Source organism: Cibotium barometz, chromosome 62 (assembly GCF_041138505.1).
Source record: "Cibotium barometz isolate CiBa-2024 chromosome 62, ASM4113850v1, whole genome shotgun sequence".
Taxonomy (NCBI): Eukaryota; Viridiplantae; Streptophyta; class Polypodiopsida; order Cyatheales; family Cibotiaceae; genus Cibotium; species Cibotium barometz.
In genome coordinates, this window is record NC_141107.1 from 11,745,272 (window position 1) to 11,765,953 (window position 20,682).

Sequence of the window (20,682 nt, forward strand, 5' to 3'; positions counted from 1 at the left end):
TGCCCTAAATAGTGAATTTCTGACAAGAAGAATTCACTCTTCTTCCCATTGATGAAAAGATTATGTTTCCTTAGCTCTTCAAAAACAATGGCAAGATGCTCTTTATGTTCAGCCTCACTCTTTGAAAAAATGATAATATCATCAAAGAAAGTTCCTGTGAACTTGCGGTGAGGTCGAAAAATTATGTCCATCATTCTATTGAAAGTGGCGAGAGCATTTGTAAGTCCAAATGGCACAATCAAATACTCATATAGTCCAAATGATGTTCGAAAAGCCGTTTTGTGCACATCTTGAGGTACCACTCAAATCTGATGGTAACCACTCTTAAGATCAATGCGACTGAAACAATCAGCTCTCTCAAGTTTGTCAAGAATATCATCGATTTGAGGAATCGAAAATCTGTTCTTGATAGTAATCTTGTTAAGGGCCGTATAATCAACACACATTTTGTATGTCCCATCCTTTTTCTACACAAGTAAAACTGGAGAACAATAAGGCAAAGAACTTGATCTTATGAACCCCTTCTCAAGTAAATCATTTACTTGAGCCATGATTTCCTCTTGTTGGGCAGCACTCACCCTATAAGGAGGTCGGTTAGGAGGAGAGCTCCCAGGGATTATGTCAATACAATGATCCTCTGGCCTCTCTGGGGGTAACTGTCCTGGTAGTGAATCAACAAAACAATCACCATATTCACTTAAGAAATCAATCTTATCTTGATCTACGGGAGTTACAACATCATGCTCAACATTATCACGTACAAAGACCAAGTAAGAACAAGCTAATTTCTTTATTGCCTTTGAAATAGATATATGGCTTACAACGGGTATGGTACTCCCAGTAGTAGCCGCATCAATACAAACTTCCCTACCCCTATGAGTAAACATAACTTTCTTTTCTTTGTGCAAAATCTTGGGATCCAAACGATAATGCCAAGGCATCCCAAGTATCACATCACATTCCGTAAGTGGTGCCACGAGAAAGTCTTCATGATCCAAATATCCCTGTATCTGTATGCGAAGCTTCCCAATGATAGGAGTGACCTTAACTTCCTTGCCCTCAAAGACAACATCTCCATGAAAGTCCATGCCCAATTCGTCGGGCTTTAACCCAAGAGCAGCAACCATCTGTATGGATATGAAGTTATCTATTGAGACATTATCAAAAAGGAATAAAGCTATTTGGTCCTTTAACTTCCCCCAAGCTTTGCATAAGGTTTTGCTCTTTGGTTCATGTGCAGTGTTACCCTGAACATCGGGTATAACATTCACACTCGGTTTGGCATCCTGCACATTATTCTTTTTGAGATTCTGGGAGCATTGAGCTTTCATGTGATCTTGCATGTGATCTTGTGAAGCACTTCCCCCATCTCATGCAATCAAAAATATGTTGTCTGGACAGCTTAGGATCATCCTTTTTACCCCCCGGCTTCTTTTCTAAGCCCCCTTTTGCATCCTTGGACTCATTAGGCATAAACTTAGGTGGCTGTCCACCCTTTTTCTGCTCATTTCCAACTCTGAATTTTCCCTTGTATGAGCTGAATTCTTAACTTTTTGATGCTCCCTTCATAAATCTCAAGCATCATCCAGGCAAACAAGACAAGTCATCCAAAGGTAAAATCAAAGTCATGCACACACGCTAGACTGGAAGAAACACCCATCTGGTCAGTTGTATCCGATAACATGTCCAAGGCTCATGATCCTTCCGGAACCTTCCCAAAACATAAATACAAAAGATCTCCAAGATAGCTAGTCCCAGAGAATTACATGATGTCAAGCTCCATGAGCCATACATGTACACCATGTCAAGCCCCACAAGCCACGCATGTACTATCATGTCAAGCTACACCAACCATACATGTATTATCATGTCAGGCTCCATATGCCACACAGACACACCATGTCAAGCTACACTAGCCATACATATATGTCATGTCAGGCTCCACATGCCACACATGAACAGTAGAAAAATAGAAGCGGTAAGAAATTTTGTGACAGCAACTCTACGGTTTGTTATTCCCTGAAGACAGTTCCATGTAATCGCTCCTTATGAAGGCCAAGGTTATCCATGACCAGTTACTGGCTATGGGTGCTACTTTGTCCTCTGCTCAGCTGGCTGCACTTATCCTCACCAAGCTTCCCCTCTTAGCTCCCTACTTTTGGAGGAGGAGTCCGTTCTCGTTTCAGAGGGTAAGTTGAAAGTGTCAATCAACTGTTCTGACCAAGCACTTTCCTCGATTCAGAAGAAAGGTCGGAGTCACTGCTTCTCTTGCGGAAAAAGAGGACATCTGTCCAAGGATTGTTTGTCCAAGAAGAAGGACAAGACCAAGGGCAAGGCTTCATCTCACAAAAAGGGCAAAGACATGACACGTGATAGTGATACAAATTCTAGTACCACTTCTAGGGCTCCTAGGGCGCTTCCGGCTCAAGAGGACCCAGATGGTGTACTTGTCTAGTACACATGCAGTTCCCCCCCATGTGCTTTCAACTAGAGGAGGCTTGTGGGCGGGAAAGGGGGCTGATTGCAGCTCCACTTACTGGTGCATGGGGACCGTGATTCGGAGTTCCAAGCATTAGATATCTGGCAAGACATGGTTATCTTTTGTATAGCAGAGATTATGAACTGGATCTATTCCAAGTTCATTGTTCGAGGCTTTTGGGAAGTGATGTGTTCACCGTCCACTGTTGGGGATTATGGGTGCAATGTGTCCAGCAGCTCATCATCTATTCTTGGAGTGTACTGCACACTTGTGTGGGAATTCGTGGCCAAGCAAAGTTCCTTGCTATTCGTGGTAGAAACAAGTTGGTGGATGCTCTCTCCGAGGTGATTCCAGTATTCGCGATGCTGGAGAGTCCATGGTTGCATCTTCATCAACTTATCTTCTTCTGACTCTTGCACACTATGAGCTACAGAGGGGGTGTTAGAATTTATGCATTTCAGTGTAATTGGGTTGTACCATTTATTGGACATTTATTGTATTTTCTCCTCTATTTATGGGTCGTGAGAGCTGGTCGGCCTGTCCTAGAGCAGTCGGCCAAGTGCACATACTCACTATATAAGGAGGCCTCCCATTTTCACTATCTCATCCATTCCCTTGCACAAGTTCAACATTCTCTTGCTGGCCAATTGCCATTGTAAAGCTTCAAGCTAATATAAAAGGTGATCTTGTCCACAAGCTCTCTCTACTCTCTCTCTTGTCTTGTTTATGCTTCCGCCTGTGCATTCTCCAACATTTATTGTGACACTCTTTTGGTCTCACAGAACCTTCAGGATCTTTCGTAGATGTTTATGTATCTTTCTTTCTCTCTCCATATCGTTGTGGAACTGTAACGGGACACTTAGGTCTACACCAGGCAATTTCATAAAAACCTTTGTGGGCTGCCATGTTGCCTTCTAAACATAAATTCACCAAAGCTAAGAGCAAGAGTTGCCTCATTTACAAGCATTGTTTACTTTATTGGTCCCGCTTCTTTGATTACTGAGATCCCTAATTTTCATGACCTCCCACTCATGCCAAAATCCAGATAATCCTCGAAGCTCCACGAACATCTACACTTTTTTATTTAGTCTAACTAGTGCTATGGTCCTTGGGCCAATTTAGACCTGATCCTAGTGGGCCATCCTGAGATATCCCAAGTTTTGGGCCTGAACCGGCACCAAGATAAATCCAGATAAGCCTTAAAGCTTCAAGAAGATGTACACTTTCTTATTTAGTCTAATATTACGCCACGCCAGTGATATGGTTCATTGGGTCAGGTCAGACCTAATCCAGGTGGCCCACCAGGACCTAGCTCGTCATAGGTGCCTATATATAGACCTCTACCCCTTATTCATCAATCATTCATCTACCTTCATTGTATGTGCATCATGGTTCATTGGGTCAGGTCAGACCTAATCCAGGTGGCCCACCAGGACCTAGCTCGTCATAGGTGCCTATATATAGACCTAGCTCGTCATAGGTGCCTATATATAGACCTCTACCCCTTATTCATCAATCACTCATCTACCTTCATTGTATGTGCATCATGCACCCTTGTATACACTCTACATAAAGCTTCCATCTTGCACACAGATGGGAAGGCAGAAGCCATTTATTGTAATTCATTTTAAGAAATAATTTTAATAATATCCTTCCTCTCTCTTACTTGCAATTTGACCTTCAGTTTTGCTTGTAGAAGATCCTCCATGTTATATACGTGGAAGTTCTATGTCTTCTTTCAACCGGAACTCTTGGTGCAAGAACAATCAACATAGACAGAGAATAGATAGATAGATAGATAGATAGATAGAGAGAGAGAGAGAGAGAGAGAGAGAGAGAGAGAGAGAGAGAGAGAGAGAGAGAGAGAGAGAAATGACTGTAAATTCAGTATATTCATATGGTACAAAAAGGTACATCATTTTGTGGTCTTTGGCCTTCCCAAAAAGGAAAGATACCTAATCTAGGGGGGAGATAACAAACAATGAGCAATGAGTTGCCTTTTATAGGCCTTGGGAAGGAATAATAACTAGCCGACCTGCTGTCGGCCAGTTCCATGGACATACAAATCTATTTACTGCCGACTCCATCGGATACATGCTCAACTACTGGTCAACAGGGTCTTGGTACACACATCACGCCTCCTCATGCATGTGAGACAGCTACTCCTGCTCCAAAGCCTAATGTGCTATCTGTTGCAAATCATGGATTAGCCTGGGATTAGCATGTCCATGTGCATGCACACGACATCCCCTCTTGCTAAACTTGATGACGGGATTCCAACCTTTGACCCTGAACGACTATCATTATCCCCTATCTCCACATATGGTCTCCCATGCTTGTCATCCTTCACTTCTTGGCAACCCTTTCACTCAAAACCTTGCCTTATGTCTCTAAATCCACTCCAAGTATGATGTAGAGAACTGTACATCTGTTCCCCTTTGTCCTCTTGCCTACTTGGACCCCTATATCAAAATTGGAGAAATCGGAGAAGACAATTCTAGCAAAGTCAGTTGTATCTAATGCATAAAAGCTTCTTGGGCAACCCCAACTGGCTACCAACTCTCATGAAACCCTACCCTTGGGTTTAATCTTGACACATGCTAAGTTCCTCTCCTTGGACCCATGCACTTCTTTTGGGACACCAACAGCACTTAGCCTTGCTGAGCCTAATGTTGCTAATACAATGTTGCATGGTCACCACACCACCAAAAGATCAAGACACGGGCGATGGTTTCATCCATGCGCAATGTGGTAAGGGTGGGTGGGACATTGGCAGCAACAATATCTCAAAATCAGCTTGAAGCTCTGATACCAATGTCACATACACGGAAGCTCTACGTCTTCTTTTAGCCCTAAGCACTAAATAGGAACTCTTGGTGTGCAAGAAAAATCAACATACACCGAGAATAGAGAGAGAGAGAGAGAGAGAGAGGGGTGATGATGATTGTCCATGATCGTTTTCAGCCTTCCATTGTGTATCAAGATGTACATGGTAGATTTATGGTTGTGGAGATCACTTATGAAGAACAACTTCTTTGGTTGGTTGGTGTGTATGCTCCCATACAGTAGGGGCTCGTTGTTCTCTTTGGCGAGATCTGCAACAATGTTTGAGGTTAGGAAAACCAGGTTTTCTCATGGGGAATTTAATATCTGCTCTTCTATTGATCAACCTGATTCGCCTCACTCTATAATGGATATTCCAGAAAGGCGGGTTTGGGACTCTTTTATGTCTCTAGTTCTTAAACAAGATATTTGGTCCTAGCTGCATCCTTATGATTCTGGCTTTACTTTTCACACTCGCCAGTATCCTGGTACTTGGAGCATATTTCGGATCATTTCCCAGTGGTCTTCGACATAATGCATCAGCCTATGGATGTTTATAAAACTTTGCTTGAGAGGCTACCTTTGCGCTTCAATCATAGATTTCTTAATCATGAGGTCTTTCATGGATACATGATGCAATTGATTGATAATTTTCAGCTATGTTTTATACAACAAGGAATGTCAGCCTGGGATTGCTTTTTGTCTAATGCTCAACACCTTGCTCGTCAGTATGGTATTCATCAGGCCTCAAGAGCTGACACTGCAACAATCTTTACTAGGGACCTTGCAATCTCAGGCAGCTATATCACTAGGAGGTTTTTTCATTTTGGGGTGTGTACTTATCTTTTATATCTGGCACACATTTGTTTACTCTAATCTAGTGAGTTTGTGTGCTCTCAAACTTCTCTATCTTGTGTGTGTGCATTCTTGTAACCTTAAACCTAATTCCAACAATTGGTACCAGAGCTAGCTTCCTTGACACTTGATCTAGTAGTCTGCGTCCCTCCGCACAACCCTGTTTTTCTGTCTCCAATTGAGATACCCTCTTAGGAGAAGGTATATACTGTAGTGTTTCGTATACGAAGTATACATAGTTTTCGAGGTCCGCAGCGCAATTCGGGCGCGTTTTGGGCACCGCAAGGTCTTTGCAGACATTCCGGAGAGACGTCATTTTGGATTGGTTCTGCTCGATTTTGGGTGTTTGGGCTGTGCAGCACCAAAGATTTGGTGTGCAGTAGCATCTACAGTGTCTTCAACAACATCGACCATCATACTTTCGCCAATAACACTCTATTCTCTTCTTTGTGTTATTTTTCATACACTTTTCGGGTGATTCACTCAGTTGGCAGCCATCCGGGGTTGCATTCAATGAATACTGAGTACTTGCAGTGTGTTGAAAGATTTTGCATTTGGTAGACAGTCAAGGCCGGCAGTAGTGATGTATTCAACATGTTGTCTACTGAGGACAAACTTGATGGAACTAACTACCCATTGTGGTCCTATATGATGAGGCATGAACTGGTTGCTAAAGGCCTTTGGAATGTGGTCAGTGGTAGTGAAACTCGTCCTGTTTCACAACTACCAATGCAACCAGGTGCTACAGGTACATCTGAAGTAGAATCTGATACAGATGTGGCTCCTCCACATGCACCACCAGTACCTCCCACTGCTGCTCAAACGAGACGGGATGGAAGAGATGCACAAGCACATGCATTGCTTGCACTTTCTGTAAAGCGAAGCATTATTCCTCATATTCGGTCGTGTAAGACTTCAAAATAGGCATGGGATGCACTTGCTACATTAAACCAGGTGCGCAATGAAGCCCGTGTTGCATATCTGCGCAAATAGTTGGAGTCTGAGCACTTCAATGAGGGAGACTCAATGGACATCTTCTTGACTAAGATCAAAGATTTTAAGGAGCAACTTGCTAGTGTGGATGAGATATATCCTGATAGTACATTGGTCAGTTCTCAATGCATTGCCGGATTCTTATCAGAGTTTTGCCTCTACCCTTAGACTCATGATGAAGGGAAATCCAAATGCCCTTACATTTGATGAGCTGGTTTCAGTACTCTTGCAAGAAGAGCAATCTAGGCAATACATATCTGTTATGCGAGTTGGTGGCCAAGCTTTTGTTGCCAGTCAGAAAGGCAAAGGTAAAGCTTCTTCGCATGGTGGCTATAAGCCAAAATCAAAATCCTCAAGTAAGGACGCAGAGAAAGAAGGTGATAAGCCTAAAAAGAAGGACAAGTGTCACTATTGCAAGAAACCAGGGCACTACAAAAATGAGTGCAAGAACAAGCTAAAGAAGGAGAAAAAGAAAGAATCGGACATGGCTGTGGCTGATGCATCTACACCAAGTGCAGAGAAGAAAGAATCTGCAAGTTTTGCTCAAGATGATTGGGCATGGACTGTACATTGCAGTTATGACTCTTCTCTTCATGATGTATGCATGTCAGTGGCTGTGTGTTGATTCCCAGCTATGGATAGACATGACTTGCATTTTTGGAGGATGTGGGTATTGTGCATAGGAAGACCCAGATTGTTGCATCTTGGTGGGATGTTCTAAATGCTTCACAATCTGTGCATGTATCTGCTTCTCCTCTGCTAGATCATTTGGTTAAATCACGGCAGGAGGTGTTACAGTTCACTTCTTGGAGACCTCCAGATTCTCGTTGAGATGAGAACTCCCTGCTTGCAGAGGTGTTGGCTACCCCTCGTGTGATTACTTAGCCACAGAAAAATAATTGTAGACGGCAATTCAATCGTAAAGCGAGACTAGGTGTTGTGAGAATGTCTAATACTTTGTTGCCCGAGCAGCTGCGAATGTTATCATTCCACCGTGAGTCATAGATTTCGTGTGCCCCGAGGTTACAGGTGTATTTGGTTACAGTTGCAACAAGTGCAATCTCTGGGGCGCCTTCTTGGGATGGATTCCTCTCATGCATGGGATGATTGGGTGTTGGGTAGCAAGACCAAGCTGTTGAAGGCTTCCGCTAATGTTGTATATCATCTTTTGGTCCAAGAGAAGAGATGGCTTACAGAAAAAGCTAATAAAGTATGGAATGTTAAGAAAACGACCTCCTAGTGGAAGTGCATCCTATTCTGTGGTTAGCATTCCAAGCTTCCTTTTCAAGGCAAAGTGTTTATTTGGCGAGTCATGGTTGGGGGCCTGCCTTTGGCCACTGCCCTTTGGCGTCCAAGACTTTCAAATGGCAACTGTTTCTTCTGCCAAACTTGTCTAGAATCTAGTTCAGCAGCACAGGTTTATTTCTTGCGCCGCAGCTCGCCAGATATGGGAGTTCATCTCTTCAATGTGGCAAATGGTGACCGGACACACTTTGTCACCCAAGCAGTGGGTATTTGGACATGATCAGCCCGGGGGAAACAATCAGCAACATGAGGTCTTCTTTGTTTTCTTTCGATGGTTGGGTCTTTGGCATAATTGGCTCATGCGAAATGCTGTCATCTTTGATTCACAATCAAGGATGAAAGGTCATGTCCAGAGTGTTCATGGTCTATTGCTTTGGCAAGTTTCTTCTTTGATCGATGCACATGTTATCACCAGGGCAAACCTGGTTACATGCTCTTCATACGGTGGGAATGCCTCATGTGGCCTTTTAGTGTGTGCGGTTTGACGGCCTCTATGTATAGAGGGTCATGCGACCTTTGCTTTGTATTACATTTTCGTAATCGAATCAACCAACCATTACGAAAAAGAGAGAGAGAGAGAGAGAGAGAGAGAGAGAGAGAGAGAGAGATGGTTGTATATTCACTATATTCATATGGTACAAAAAGGTATATCATTCTGTGGCCTTTGGCCTTCCCAAAAAGGAAACATAATACCTAATCTATGACCTGCCCTACCTTGATGGGAGATAACAAACAACGAGTAATAAGATGCCTTCTATAGGCCTAGGGAGGAATAATAAACTGGCAGGCCTGCTGTCGGCCATTTCCATGGACATGTATAAATCTATTTACTGCTGACAAGGTCTTGGTCCACACATCATACCTCCTCATGCCTATGAGACAGCTGCGAGTACTCCAAAGCCTGATGTTTTATCTGCTGCAAATCAGGGATGAGCCTGGGATTAGCATGTCCATGTGCATGCACATGACACCCCGTCTGTGTATGCACCACAATTTGTAATTTGTAAGAAACTGTTAGGACACTACCACGAATGTACAACCCCATACTTTCGTAAAATAAAAACTTCGACATGCAGCACATGTGAATGTGTGAAACATATTTGTACATCTTAGACATATAAGGTGAAGATGGTAGAGGCGGGATGGGGTGGGGAGAGGGAGCAGGAGCGATCATAATTGCCTCTACCCTCTAACGATGGGCTGGATTTATACCTGAAATGAATGCTGTATGGCTCCAGCCAGCAGACACACTCCGGATTTGAATAGATTGAAGCCCTTTTACAAGGGTTGGTTCACAAAGGTCCTTTGAATCTCCATGACCAAGCTGCCCTGAATTGCCATTCCCCCATGTTACAGCTTCCCCACTTCCTGAGCAAAGGTAAACACTTGCTTAATACTTGGGTAAGCACTACGCAAAGGTAAACACAAGAAAACTAAACCATTTCAATGCAAAAAAACATGCAAGAGTACAACTTAACAAAGCCAAAAATGTTGTCGTTGGCTTTTGGCCTTTACTAGCATGCATGAAAGCACATGTATTGAAGTATAGGTACAAATAAAGTACCATGCATGAAGAAGTCATTTACCAAAATATTTTAATATGGGATCAACTTTTTTTTTTGACTGCCCAAGATCCTGACAGAATATGCAGCGGAAATGATAACCAAACTTGGATAGACAAGAGCAAGTAGACTGCAGAAAATAAACAACACAAGAAACACAGAGAAACACAGAGAGATAGGTGTGTAAACTCTTCTCTATACACAAGATCCCGAGAAAACTGAATGAATAAGTGGTGGAGGCAAGGGGCCTATATATATGCCCCTGGAGAGCAGTCGGCCAGCATAAAAGATGCCCACGACTGCATAAATGCAGTCGGCCAGCAGAAAAATGCCCACGACTCATCTGTGTGCAGTCGGCCAGCAGTCCTGAAGCCCACACATCACCTGTGCAGTCGGCCAGCCACAGGACTGCTGTTGGGACAGTCGGCCAGCTCTGGAGTGCTCCTGCCACCCTCTGGCAACCCTCCCCACCACTAGAAAAAATGGGAAAAAATAGGAAAAAATACGGGGAGTGTGGAAAAATGATAAAACACCTTATACAGGGCGGGCACACCCACAACAGAGGCCCTGGTGTATAAATATAGATAGGAGATGACTTCTAACACCCCCTCTCAGCTCCTGGCTGTGAAACCAACCCAAGGGAGCTGGAGTGCAGCCTGAGCGTAGCCTGAGGTAGAGACTTCGTGAAGAGGTCCGCCGCATTGTCCTCCGTCGAACAATAAAGTAGCAAGATGTCACCAGCCAAAATCTTCTCACGTACAAAGTGATACTGTATCTCTATATGCTTGGTCCGGGCATGGAAAACCGGGTTCCGAGCAATAGCTATACAACTCTGGTTATCGCACTGGATGACTGTGGGCTCCCTCTGTGGAAACCCAATCTCGCCTAGCAGCCTCCGCAGCCATACAACCTCACAAGCAGCACCACAAGCACCCCGATACTCTGCCTCTGTCGAAGAAAGGGCAATAGTTGGCTGCCTCTTGCTGCTCCAAGAAACTGCTCCTGAGCCGAGGGTAAAACTGTATCCTGAAGTAGATCTCCTCGTGTCTGGATCTCCTCCCCAATCTGAGTCACTCCAACCTTGGAGCTTGACTCCATTCCCTCCCGTGTAAAAGAGTCCCAGATCCTTCGTACTCTGCAGATACCGCAAGATCCGCAATCCTGCGTCCCAATGAGACTTCAATGGCGTCTGCATAAAAGAGCTCAACAGCCCCACGGAGAAGCTCAAGTCCAATTTGGTGTTCAACAACCAGATCAATGAACCAACCAACTTCCGATACTGCGAGGCATCAACTGGCTCACAAGGATATGCAACGGTTAACTTTGTGTTCGGGTCCATCGGCGAAGTAATAGGCTTGCAGTTCTCCATCCCAAAGGCCTCAAGCAACTCATGAACATACCGCTGCTGAGAGACGAAAAACCCCCTCTAGGTCTGCCAAATCTCCAATCCCAAAAAGAAGTGGAGTAAGCCTAAATCGGTCATCTCAAACTCCTTTGACAAGGCAGTCTTCGTCACTCCAATGTGCTCCACATGACCGCCGGTGAGAATGAGATCATCCACATAAAGGATGATAAGCGTGACCATGCCGCGTTCCCGAAAGAGATACAGGTTCGGATCTGCAACCGATCTCTAAAATCCAGTCCGAATAAAGAAGGAATCAATCGTTTGATTCCAAGCCCTGGGAGCCTACTTAAGACCATACAAGGCCTTACGTAACCTGTAAACCATCCCTTCCAATCCTGGAACAATAAAGCCTGGAGGCTGCTCAACGTACACCTCCTCCTGCAGGTCACCATTAAGGAACGTAGATTTTACATCCATTTGATACACGGGCCACCTCTGAGAAGAAGCAAGGGCAAGAACGGTCCGAATCGTGGACATCCGTGCTGTCGGTGCAAAGGTATCCTCGTAGTCGATGCTTTATCCCGCATGATACGAGACATCAAAGCATAGTTCACCTGAAGAAGCTCCGCCGTGTTGCTTTTATCTCGGACTCTATGTGATCTTCGAGGGCCGTTCTCTGTGGTCCACTCGGAGGGTAACTCCGTGACACCTGACTCCCGAAGGGTGTCTAACAACCACCTAGGTACTCGAACAGATCGTGGAGCCTCCTGTGGTCGCGTGGGCTCTACTCCAGCTGCGGCCTCAACCTCTTGTGATGACTGAGGTGGATCAACTGGAATGATAGACTGGGAATCATCATCAGACTCCTCTGGATCTCCAAGAAGTGGCGGCTCCTCAACAGTGGATGCTGGAACATGCTCGTCCAAGACCACATCCCGGCTGACAACAATCTCGTTCCTATCTGGATCATACAACCTGTATCCCTTGGAAAGAGAGTTATACCCCACAAATACCAGCTTGCGGGACTTGGAGTCAAGCTTCCCCCTCTGCTTCTTCGGAATATGTACAAACGCATCACTCCCAAAGACACGGAAGTGTGAGACATCGGGTTTCCTGCCAAAGTATGCCTCAAATGCAGTCATATGGGGTACTGAAGTCGTCGGAGAGCGGTTGATGGTATGGGCAGCCCGTTGCCACAGCTTCACCCCAAAGTGGACGAGGAAGATCACGATGCTCCAGCATGGTCCTCGCCATCTCCACCACAGTCCTGTTCTTGCGTTCAACAACTCCATTCTCCGAAGGCGATCCAGTATTGGCCAGTTCCCTTTTGATGCCATGATCTGCACAAAATCTGAAAAATACAGTCGAGGAGAATTCACCTCCTTTATCAGCCCTGAGAGTCTTAACCTCATATCCAGACTCTTTCTCCACCATCACGTGCCAATCCTTGAACCGAGCAAAAGCCTGGTCCTTCTGGGAAAGAAAGTAGACCCAGGTGAATCTGGTACAATCATCAACAAGCAACATAAAATAGAGAGATCCTCCCAAAGATGGTATCTGCTGAGCTCCACACAGGTCAGAGTGAATCAACTCCAATGGTTTCGAAGCCCGCCTGGAAGCTTGCTTCGGAAAGGATTCCCTGTGCTGCTTACCACATATGCAAGAACTGCAACGTCCTTGCCTACTACCAACATCTGGCAAGCCAACCACCATCTGGTCCCGGAAGGCGCGCCTCAAAGCATCCACATTTAAGTGGCCAAAACGAAAGTGCCACAAATCTCCGACCTGAGAACCTGTCAATGAGGAGAGTGCAGAGAGCTTGTAGATGCCATTCTCCACACCGCCTTCCCAAACATCTTGGCCAGTCTCACGGTCCCTTAGAGCAACTGAATGCTCCTCAAATTCCACCCGAAAGCCAGTCTTGCATACCTCATGCACTGACAGAAGATGAAAACCCAAAGCAGGGACATAGAGAACACGGGAAGCATGCTTGCCCCCCTTGCCGTCGGGAATAATCTCCATCCGGTCCTCACTATGTATCGGAATAGTGGAGTTATCGCCAATAAAGATGCGACCTGACTGCCGTTTCAGATCCAGAAAGAAGTCACGGGATGGAGTCATGTGCCTGGAAGCACCACTGTCGAGAATCCATTCCGGGGTATCCTTCGCGGTGAAGCCAACTGCCTCCTCGCTCGAAGATGATGAAGCATCGGAGTCCACCATCTCTAAGTGCACAAATGCTGGAGTCTTTGCAGCTGAGGCTAAGGAATAAGCACTCTTCCCTGTCCGCTTAGGGCACTTCCTCCAGTAGTGGGCTTTCTCGCCACAATCATTACAAGATCTTTCGACCTTCAGCTTCTCTCGTTCTGAATCAGGCTTCTTCTCAGAAGACTTCTTCGGTGAAGCCTTCCCTTTGCCCTTGGTATTCCGGCCTTTCGACCATTGCCCAGTTAAGGCCTCCGAACCTCCGCTGTGAGGAGGGTTCGTGAAGCGTTCCTCTTGGTCCAAGACCATTGGCACAAGCTCCTCCCAGGTTATGGTGCTGAGCCTGCCACTCGTAATCAACGAGGAATAGAAAGCAGAATACTGACCAGGCAAGTGGGACAGCAAAGTGATGGCCATGTCTTCAGATGATATCTCTTTCCCAGCTTGTAGGACTTCCTGCTGAAGGGCCTGCAGCTTGTTAATGTGTTTCCGCATCGTCGAAGACTTTGCAGGGTTCATAACCCGCATCTGCACTTCCAAGGAGATCCTTTTCATGGGTGATACCCTGTTATACAAAGAAGCCAAGTGCTCCCATATGCCTCTCGCCAGTATCATGTGCTTCACATGATTGATCACTTGTGGTGTGCAGTTGAGGAAAATAAATGACCGGACCCTGGCGTTGACACGATCCCACATGTGTGCCTGTGCCTCGCGGTCCTTCCTCGTCGACAGTAACTCCCCTTCCTCTGCTTCCGGCCGTGGAACTCCAATGATGATAAAATCACCAAGGTCATATGACTCCAGCACCGACTCCATCATGACCTTCCAGATGCCGTAATTGGACCCGTCCAACTGACGATCCACTGGGAACGTGGGGAGAGTCGGAATCTTCATGTGCTTCTCAGCCATCTCTAGACCTGAAAGGGTGGGTGGGTGGGAAAAAAATCTATAAACCTGCAAGTGGCTGTCCAGCACCTAAGCCCGCCTTCCTCTTGCACCTTCTCTTCCCGTACAGCCCAAAACAGTCCACCAATCAGCAGCCTAACGCTCCCCCTCTTGCTCATAAAAACTCCCAAGATCTATCTCGAGTCTAGGGCTCTGATACCATGACAGAATATGCAGCGGAAATGATAACCAAACTTGGGTAGACAAGAGCAAGTAGACTGCAGAAAATAAACAGCACAAGAAACACAGAGAGATAGGTCTGTAAACTCTTCTCTATACACAAGATCCCGAGAAAACTGAATGAATAAGTGGTGGGGGCAAGGGACCTATATATATGCCCCTGGGAGAGCAGTCGGCCAGCATAAAAGATGCCCACGACTGCATAAATGCAGTCGGCCAACAGAAAAATGCCCACGACTCATCTGTGTGCAGTCGGTCAGCAGTCCTGAAGCCCACGCATCACCTGTGTGCAGTCGGCCAGCCACAGGACTACTGTTGGGACAATCGGCCAGCTCTGGAGTGCTCCTGCCACCCTCTGGCAACCCTCCCCACCACTAGAAAAAATGGAAAAAAAATAGGAAAAAATACGGAGAGTGTGGAAAAATGATAAAACACCTTATACAGGGCGGGCACACCCACAACAGAGGCCCTGGTGTATAAATATAGACAAGAGATGACTTCTAACAGATCCTCCCGTAGTTTTACTGATTTTCGCCCACTTGTAGGCGCTTAATTATCCGGCCATAGGCGATGTCACCGAGGAAGGACCAAGGGGAGTTTTGAACCCACGACCTCTTGGTCCTAGGCAAACACCTTCACCACTTGAGCTATCACCTCATTGGCAATATGGGATCAGCTTGAGTTCTTAACATAATGGAAACATAGTTTTGTCCCAAAGGGCATGCAAAGCTTATTATATCTGAAGAGCGGCACAATAGACATTATTTTGTAAGCCCTCAAGGAGCTCCTACTCCACCAACAACAATCACCCAAGCTCTAGCTGAGCCTTCTCCCCTTCACGTCAGTGCTAAGTCCCAAGAGAGATCTGCCCTTCCCCCCATAGTACAACACTCACTCTACCAGCTGCCCCATCTCTCCCCTTCTAAAGTTAGTTCTTGCAGCGTTGTCTGCTTCACCTCCCCCTTTCATCCTGCTTCTCCTATGGATCCCCGCCCCCACCCCCCCCCCCCCCCAAAGTTGACCTTACCAGCATTCCTCTTTCTTGCTTTCCTTAGCCTACTGTGTGCCGACCCTCAGCCTTCCACAAGCCTGCTGCTTCCTCATCCTCCCACCTCCGTTTTCTTCCTCCCCTCCCCTGCCTTTTTTTTTATAACCTCCACCGGTAGAAATTATCCGGACATGCCAAAGTGTCCCCACATCCAATTTTAAGGGAAAGGGAGCAGCCAATATGTTTAGCTAGGATTCTTCTGCCTCTACAATTGTTGAACATGCAGTGGCACAAGATTACGATCAACTCGAGACAGGTCGGCTAGAAAAGGAGAAGTTTGAGGAAAGAGAGAAAAGACCAATTCATGGTTTCTTTGAGAAGGAATAGTGTTTCAACCCAATCCGAGAGGTGCAACCCGCTTCCAACCCAATGGAATTCCTAGTTTTTGCAAGAATATGCTTTGACATATTGAAATGTTGTGGTGGCGGTGTGTCTTTTCAAAAGAAGAATCAAGGGGGCCCTTACTTATTGTCAGCGCACTCCAATATAGAAGAAATATAGGGTATGCACATAGTAATTCTTGATATCGCCCGGATGATAGAATTGACTCCGCTTTGGCATTTCTGTGAGGTGCCCACCTTAGGAGGAGGAGCTATGAAAGAGTCTCTGTGATAACTCTTTGGGACTTATACAAACTTGGGTCACAGCAGCTAGCACTTTTGTGATGCCTTACATATTCACACTTAATAAAGGGATTTCATCAGACCATAAACACCTTGCATAAATCGCCTCTACTACCTTGCTAGAGTCATATGAGAATATACAAAGGCTTCAGACATACACACACAAATATATACGCACACAAACATAACTATGTGTGTGGATGACCACATATGTTCATGAATGCCTTGTATATGCGTGATACATGTAAGTAATTGTATGTAGGCATACATTTGTGTGCACGTGTGCAGAAGCATATGTAGGCAGATACTTATGTATGACTAAGACGCACATGCATACATACATGTGTACATTCTACATACAAGTATACAATTTTACGTATATACACAATTGTGTTGTACCCAAATAATACATACATTCAACAACACGAGTATATGTACAGATACACGTATGAATGGATATGTGTCTATGTACATATGTACATATTTTGAACGCGCGCGCACACGCATGTACATGTGGCATTCTACATTCATACATACATTGTGGGTGTGTAGAATTCAAATGTACACGATTCCAGATAAATAAGCCTTCATGGATGTGACATACTCAAGGCAGCAGCTGCGTGGGAGCCTCCGCAAGCGATGTGGCGTAGGGGAGAAGCCGAGAGGTTGGGGAGGGGCTGGGGAAGAAGTTCATCGTGGAAGGCGCCAGTGGCCAGCTGCCCATGCGTACCGGCTCCCCAGCTCCAGCAGCAACGACAAGCCTGGTCTTCCTGCTGCCCTTCTCGCTCCTCCATTTCTGTAGTGGCGCGACCGCGCGTTAAATTGTGCGCGCGCGCGTGTTGTGTGTGTGTGTGTGTGTGTGTGTGTGTGTGTGTTTTAACTTTGTGAAGGGACACACCCCCTTAAGGGCTTGGCACCGTTGAATTACAACTATGTTGAAATGTGCTCCTAGTAGTGTTCAATCGCCCATAGTTGCTATCACCCCCCAAGAAGGTTGACAGATGTCATTCATGGCTTGCTACATGTTGATGTGATCCCTTGTAGCTATTGCCACGTAGTTTTGTCCTCATTTTTATTTGCTTGTTCTTTCGTCCCTCTTGTGCATGTTTCCTTAAAGCTAATATTGGTTGTGACAACCATACTACTTTATAGGTCTCTTGTTCTTTTGTCCCTTTTTGGTGTGTTTCTTTGAAGGACACATCTCTTGTTCTTTTGTCCCTTTGGTATCTGTAATTGAAGGACACTAATATTGGTTGTAACCATACTACTGAAAAGATTGAGGGAGGTGAGAGAGCTTGAGCTCTTGCAAGCACACTCACAACAATGGAGAAGACACGCATAGAGATGGAAGGCTAAAATCTTGTTTAACTTGTTGGTCTTAAAAAAGGTCTACAAAAGATAAGTGAAAAACCAACATAAGTGCTAGAATACTATGTACAAGCAGTCCATAATGTGAAGGTGAGCTGGCAAGATTAGTATGTTATAACTTGATTGTACAAGTAGCCACTAGACTCTCCATCAACATATGAATGCCCTGCTTAAATGTCAGGCATACCAAGAGACTTATCAACCTTATCTTTACCTTTATGTCATGCACTTGCTGAACTTGCAAGACTAATTTTCTAACGCAATCTGCCACTCCATGGTCTATCAATAGTTTCACTACTAAAGAACTCTCTTGGTCCACTTAATGGTTGTGATTATTGACATGTATTCTCCACAACCACTTGCTCCTGTATATCATCCATAATTGAGTCTTTTACAGTAGCATATCAATGCTCATCTCATCAAAGACAACATCTCCGCTTACCCTCATCTCATGTGAAATAAGGTTATAACATGTATATCCCTTTTGCTCAAGGGAATAACCAATGAACACACATTTTTTAGCCTTTGGATAGTATACATATGCGATGCATCCAAACACTTTCAAGTGTGACAAATCTAGTTTTATACTAGTATACTTCTCCTCTAGAGTAACACCATGCACTACCACCACCGTTGTGGGAGTCCTATTCATAATGTAAATTGCAGTCATAAACTCAGTCCAATAATAGTTAGGCATGCTCTTCTCAGCCAATCAATGCACGAGTAACCTCTATGATGTGCCTATTCTTCCTCTCAGCAATACCATTTTGCTGTGGAGTGTACGTGCATGTGAATTGTCTTTGAATTTCATGCTCTCTCAAGTACTCATTAAACTAATTGGAGAAGTACTCTTCCCCTCCATCTAACCTTAGGCACTTAACCTACAAACCTGTTTGCTTTTCAGCCAACACTTTGAAATTCTAAAAGTGAGTAAACACTTCACTTTTCTCTTTCATGAAATAGACCCACACCTTCCTTGTGTGGTCATCAATGAAAGATACATAGTAACAACATCCTCCCATTGATGTCGTCTTTGTCAGCCTCCATACATCTGAGTGCACCACATTAAGTGCTCTCTTACTTATGTTCCTGTCATGTGAAAATACATTCTTTGTTTTCTTTCTAAGTTGACATGCTTCACATACTTTATGCATCCCATCCACCTTAAACTTTGGCAAACCTATAATAATTTCTTAATTCTACATAGACTTCAATCATTGTGCTTTCACATAACCAATACATTTGTGCCAAATATCTATATCGACCAGGTTTTTTCTTTATGTAAAGAAGGAGGTTCTCCCTCTTCTTTGTTCTTAATCTTCCTTTCTTCTTTCATGAAGGAGGCTATGACCCCTTCCAAGGTAAGATTTGGCTGGTTCTTCAGCTTGGTGATGAGGCTCCCATAAAGCTCTTCCAACATGGACTTGAGTATCAAAGATCTCATGTGGTTACATTATAAGACCATAGAAATCTATCTGTAAAGAAACTTAGAGTTATTTACTTGAGTATCAAAGATCTCATGTGGTTACATTATAAGACCATAGAAATCTATCTGTAAAGAAACTTAGAGTTATTTGCTTGATCCCCAAAAAGCTTGTTCATCTTCTCATAGGCTTCTTTAGAGGTTAGGAGATCTATAACATGGTGTATAAAATTATAAGAGGCTAAGGGTATGAGGCCTTTAATCTCTAAATTTCACCTCATCAATCCTACTTTTCTACCCTCTCATGAGCTTTGTCTTCTACCCTCTCATGAGCTTTGTCTTCAACCCTCATCATCTAGATGGCCCTACGATACTCTCTCCTTATCATGCCATGATAGACGTGGTCCATGACTCGGGGAGGCACAAAATCCTGGGTCAAGAAAGAAAGAAACTAAGAACATGATAAACTCGTCTAAAAGTTCTAAAGTTTCTAGGCATAAGCCCATACAACATAAGTTGGGCTATGGTCCTCATCCTAAAATGTATCATAGCTAAAGAGATGTTCTCCTCTTGATAGATCATCATCACCTCTTGATTGCAGTAAGCGGTAATAGTGTTGTGAGTTAACCAATAATTTCGTTGCTCAACCGAGGTCAAAACGTACAGCTCCTTAAAATGCCAAGCTAGAGCAAGTCTCTCACACATCAACGACGACAACTCAGTAGTAAATGCTCAACTATAAAGGCTGTCATGGGATAATCTAGGTATCGCAAAAAGATATGATCAAGATTTAGACTAAGGGTGGAGAGACTCACTCGTTGAGCCTCCATACATTAATATCCCATCGCTACTTAGCAATCTAACATCTTTCTCTTCGTAGCTACATTAAAATAGAGCTTATCATAGGAATTAAGTATGTTTCTTCCAAATTTATGTCCACCTCATAATTCTCATAAATAAGAGGCATCACAACTACCTTGGGCTCAACATGGCATCTTATTCCTCGATTATGAAGGGGACTGTTCTATCTTAATTTCACTAAAGACTTCTATAATCTAAAATGGATTCCCATATTTTCCTAAGTTCCTAAATCTATAATTAGGTTTGCTCTCTAGGTTTGGAAAGCACCCATAGCTCGGGTCCACCCAATTTCCCACTTTCTAATGTGTTTAAATCCTTTATCAACTTTAACCGATTCCAATAGACTTAGCCCAATCCCATGTTGTTCAACACGTTCCAATTACCCTATTATTAATATCCAGCTTAAAGCATTATGGTTATTCTTAAGGAAATAAATAAATTTACCTTAAGCAAGGTGTGTGCACATTAATAAATTAAATCTTCAAAGGCTAAATAGACTAAGGTTGAAAAACCATGATATGGTGGAAACCAAGGGTGGATTTGTAAAACCATGGGTAGTAAATAGAAGTGATAAATGTTAATTTATTCACCAAAATCGGGTGTCATACATACCTCTATTAGTTCACTTTAGAAAAAGGGTGCTCATGCATATCTCAAAAGCCTTAGT

The 20,682-nt window shown here is 44.3% G+C and overlaps 1 protein-coding gene across 2 annotated transcripts in view; it reads right to left on the reverse strand.

Annotated features, from left to right (window-relative positions):
- Positions 1 to 17,259, reverse strand: part of LOC147604140 (Regulator of chromosome condensation (RCC1) family protein) — a 41,893-nt gene extending 24,634 nt beyond the window's left edge. Inside the window, exons 1-2 of one of the 2 annotated variants that reach the window (XM_086795237.1) lie at positions 16,968 to 17,259; positions 9,668 to 9,823 (exon numbers count right to left, since the gene is read on the reverse strand). In XM_086795237.1, coding sequence (XP_086651363.1) covers positions 9,668 to 9,823; positions 16,968 to 17,157 — 346 coding nt within the window. In that variant the 5' untranslated portion in view covers positions 17,158 to 17,259. The remainder of the gene's footprint in view (positions 1 to 9,667; positions 9,824 to 16,967) is intronic. The other variant, XM_086795236.1, reaches the window with a different exon arrangement.
- Between the last annotated feature and the right edge of the window lie 3,423 nt (positions 17,260 to 20,682).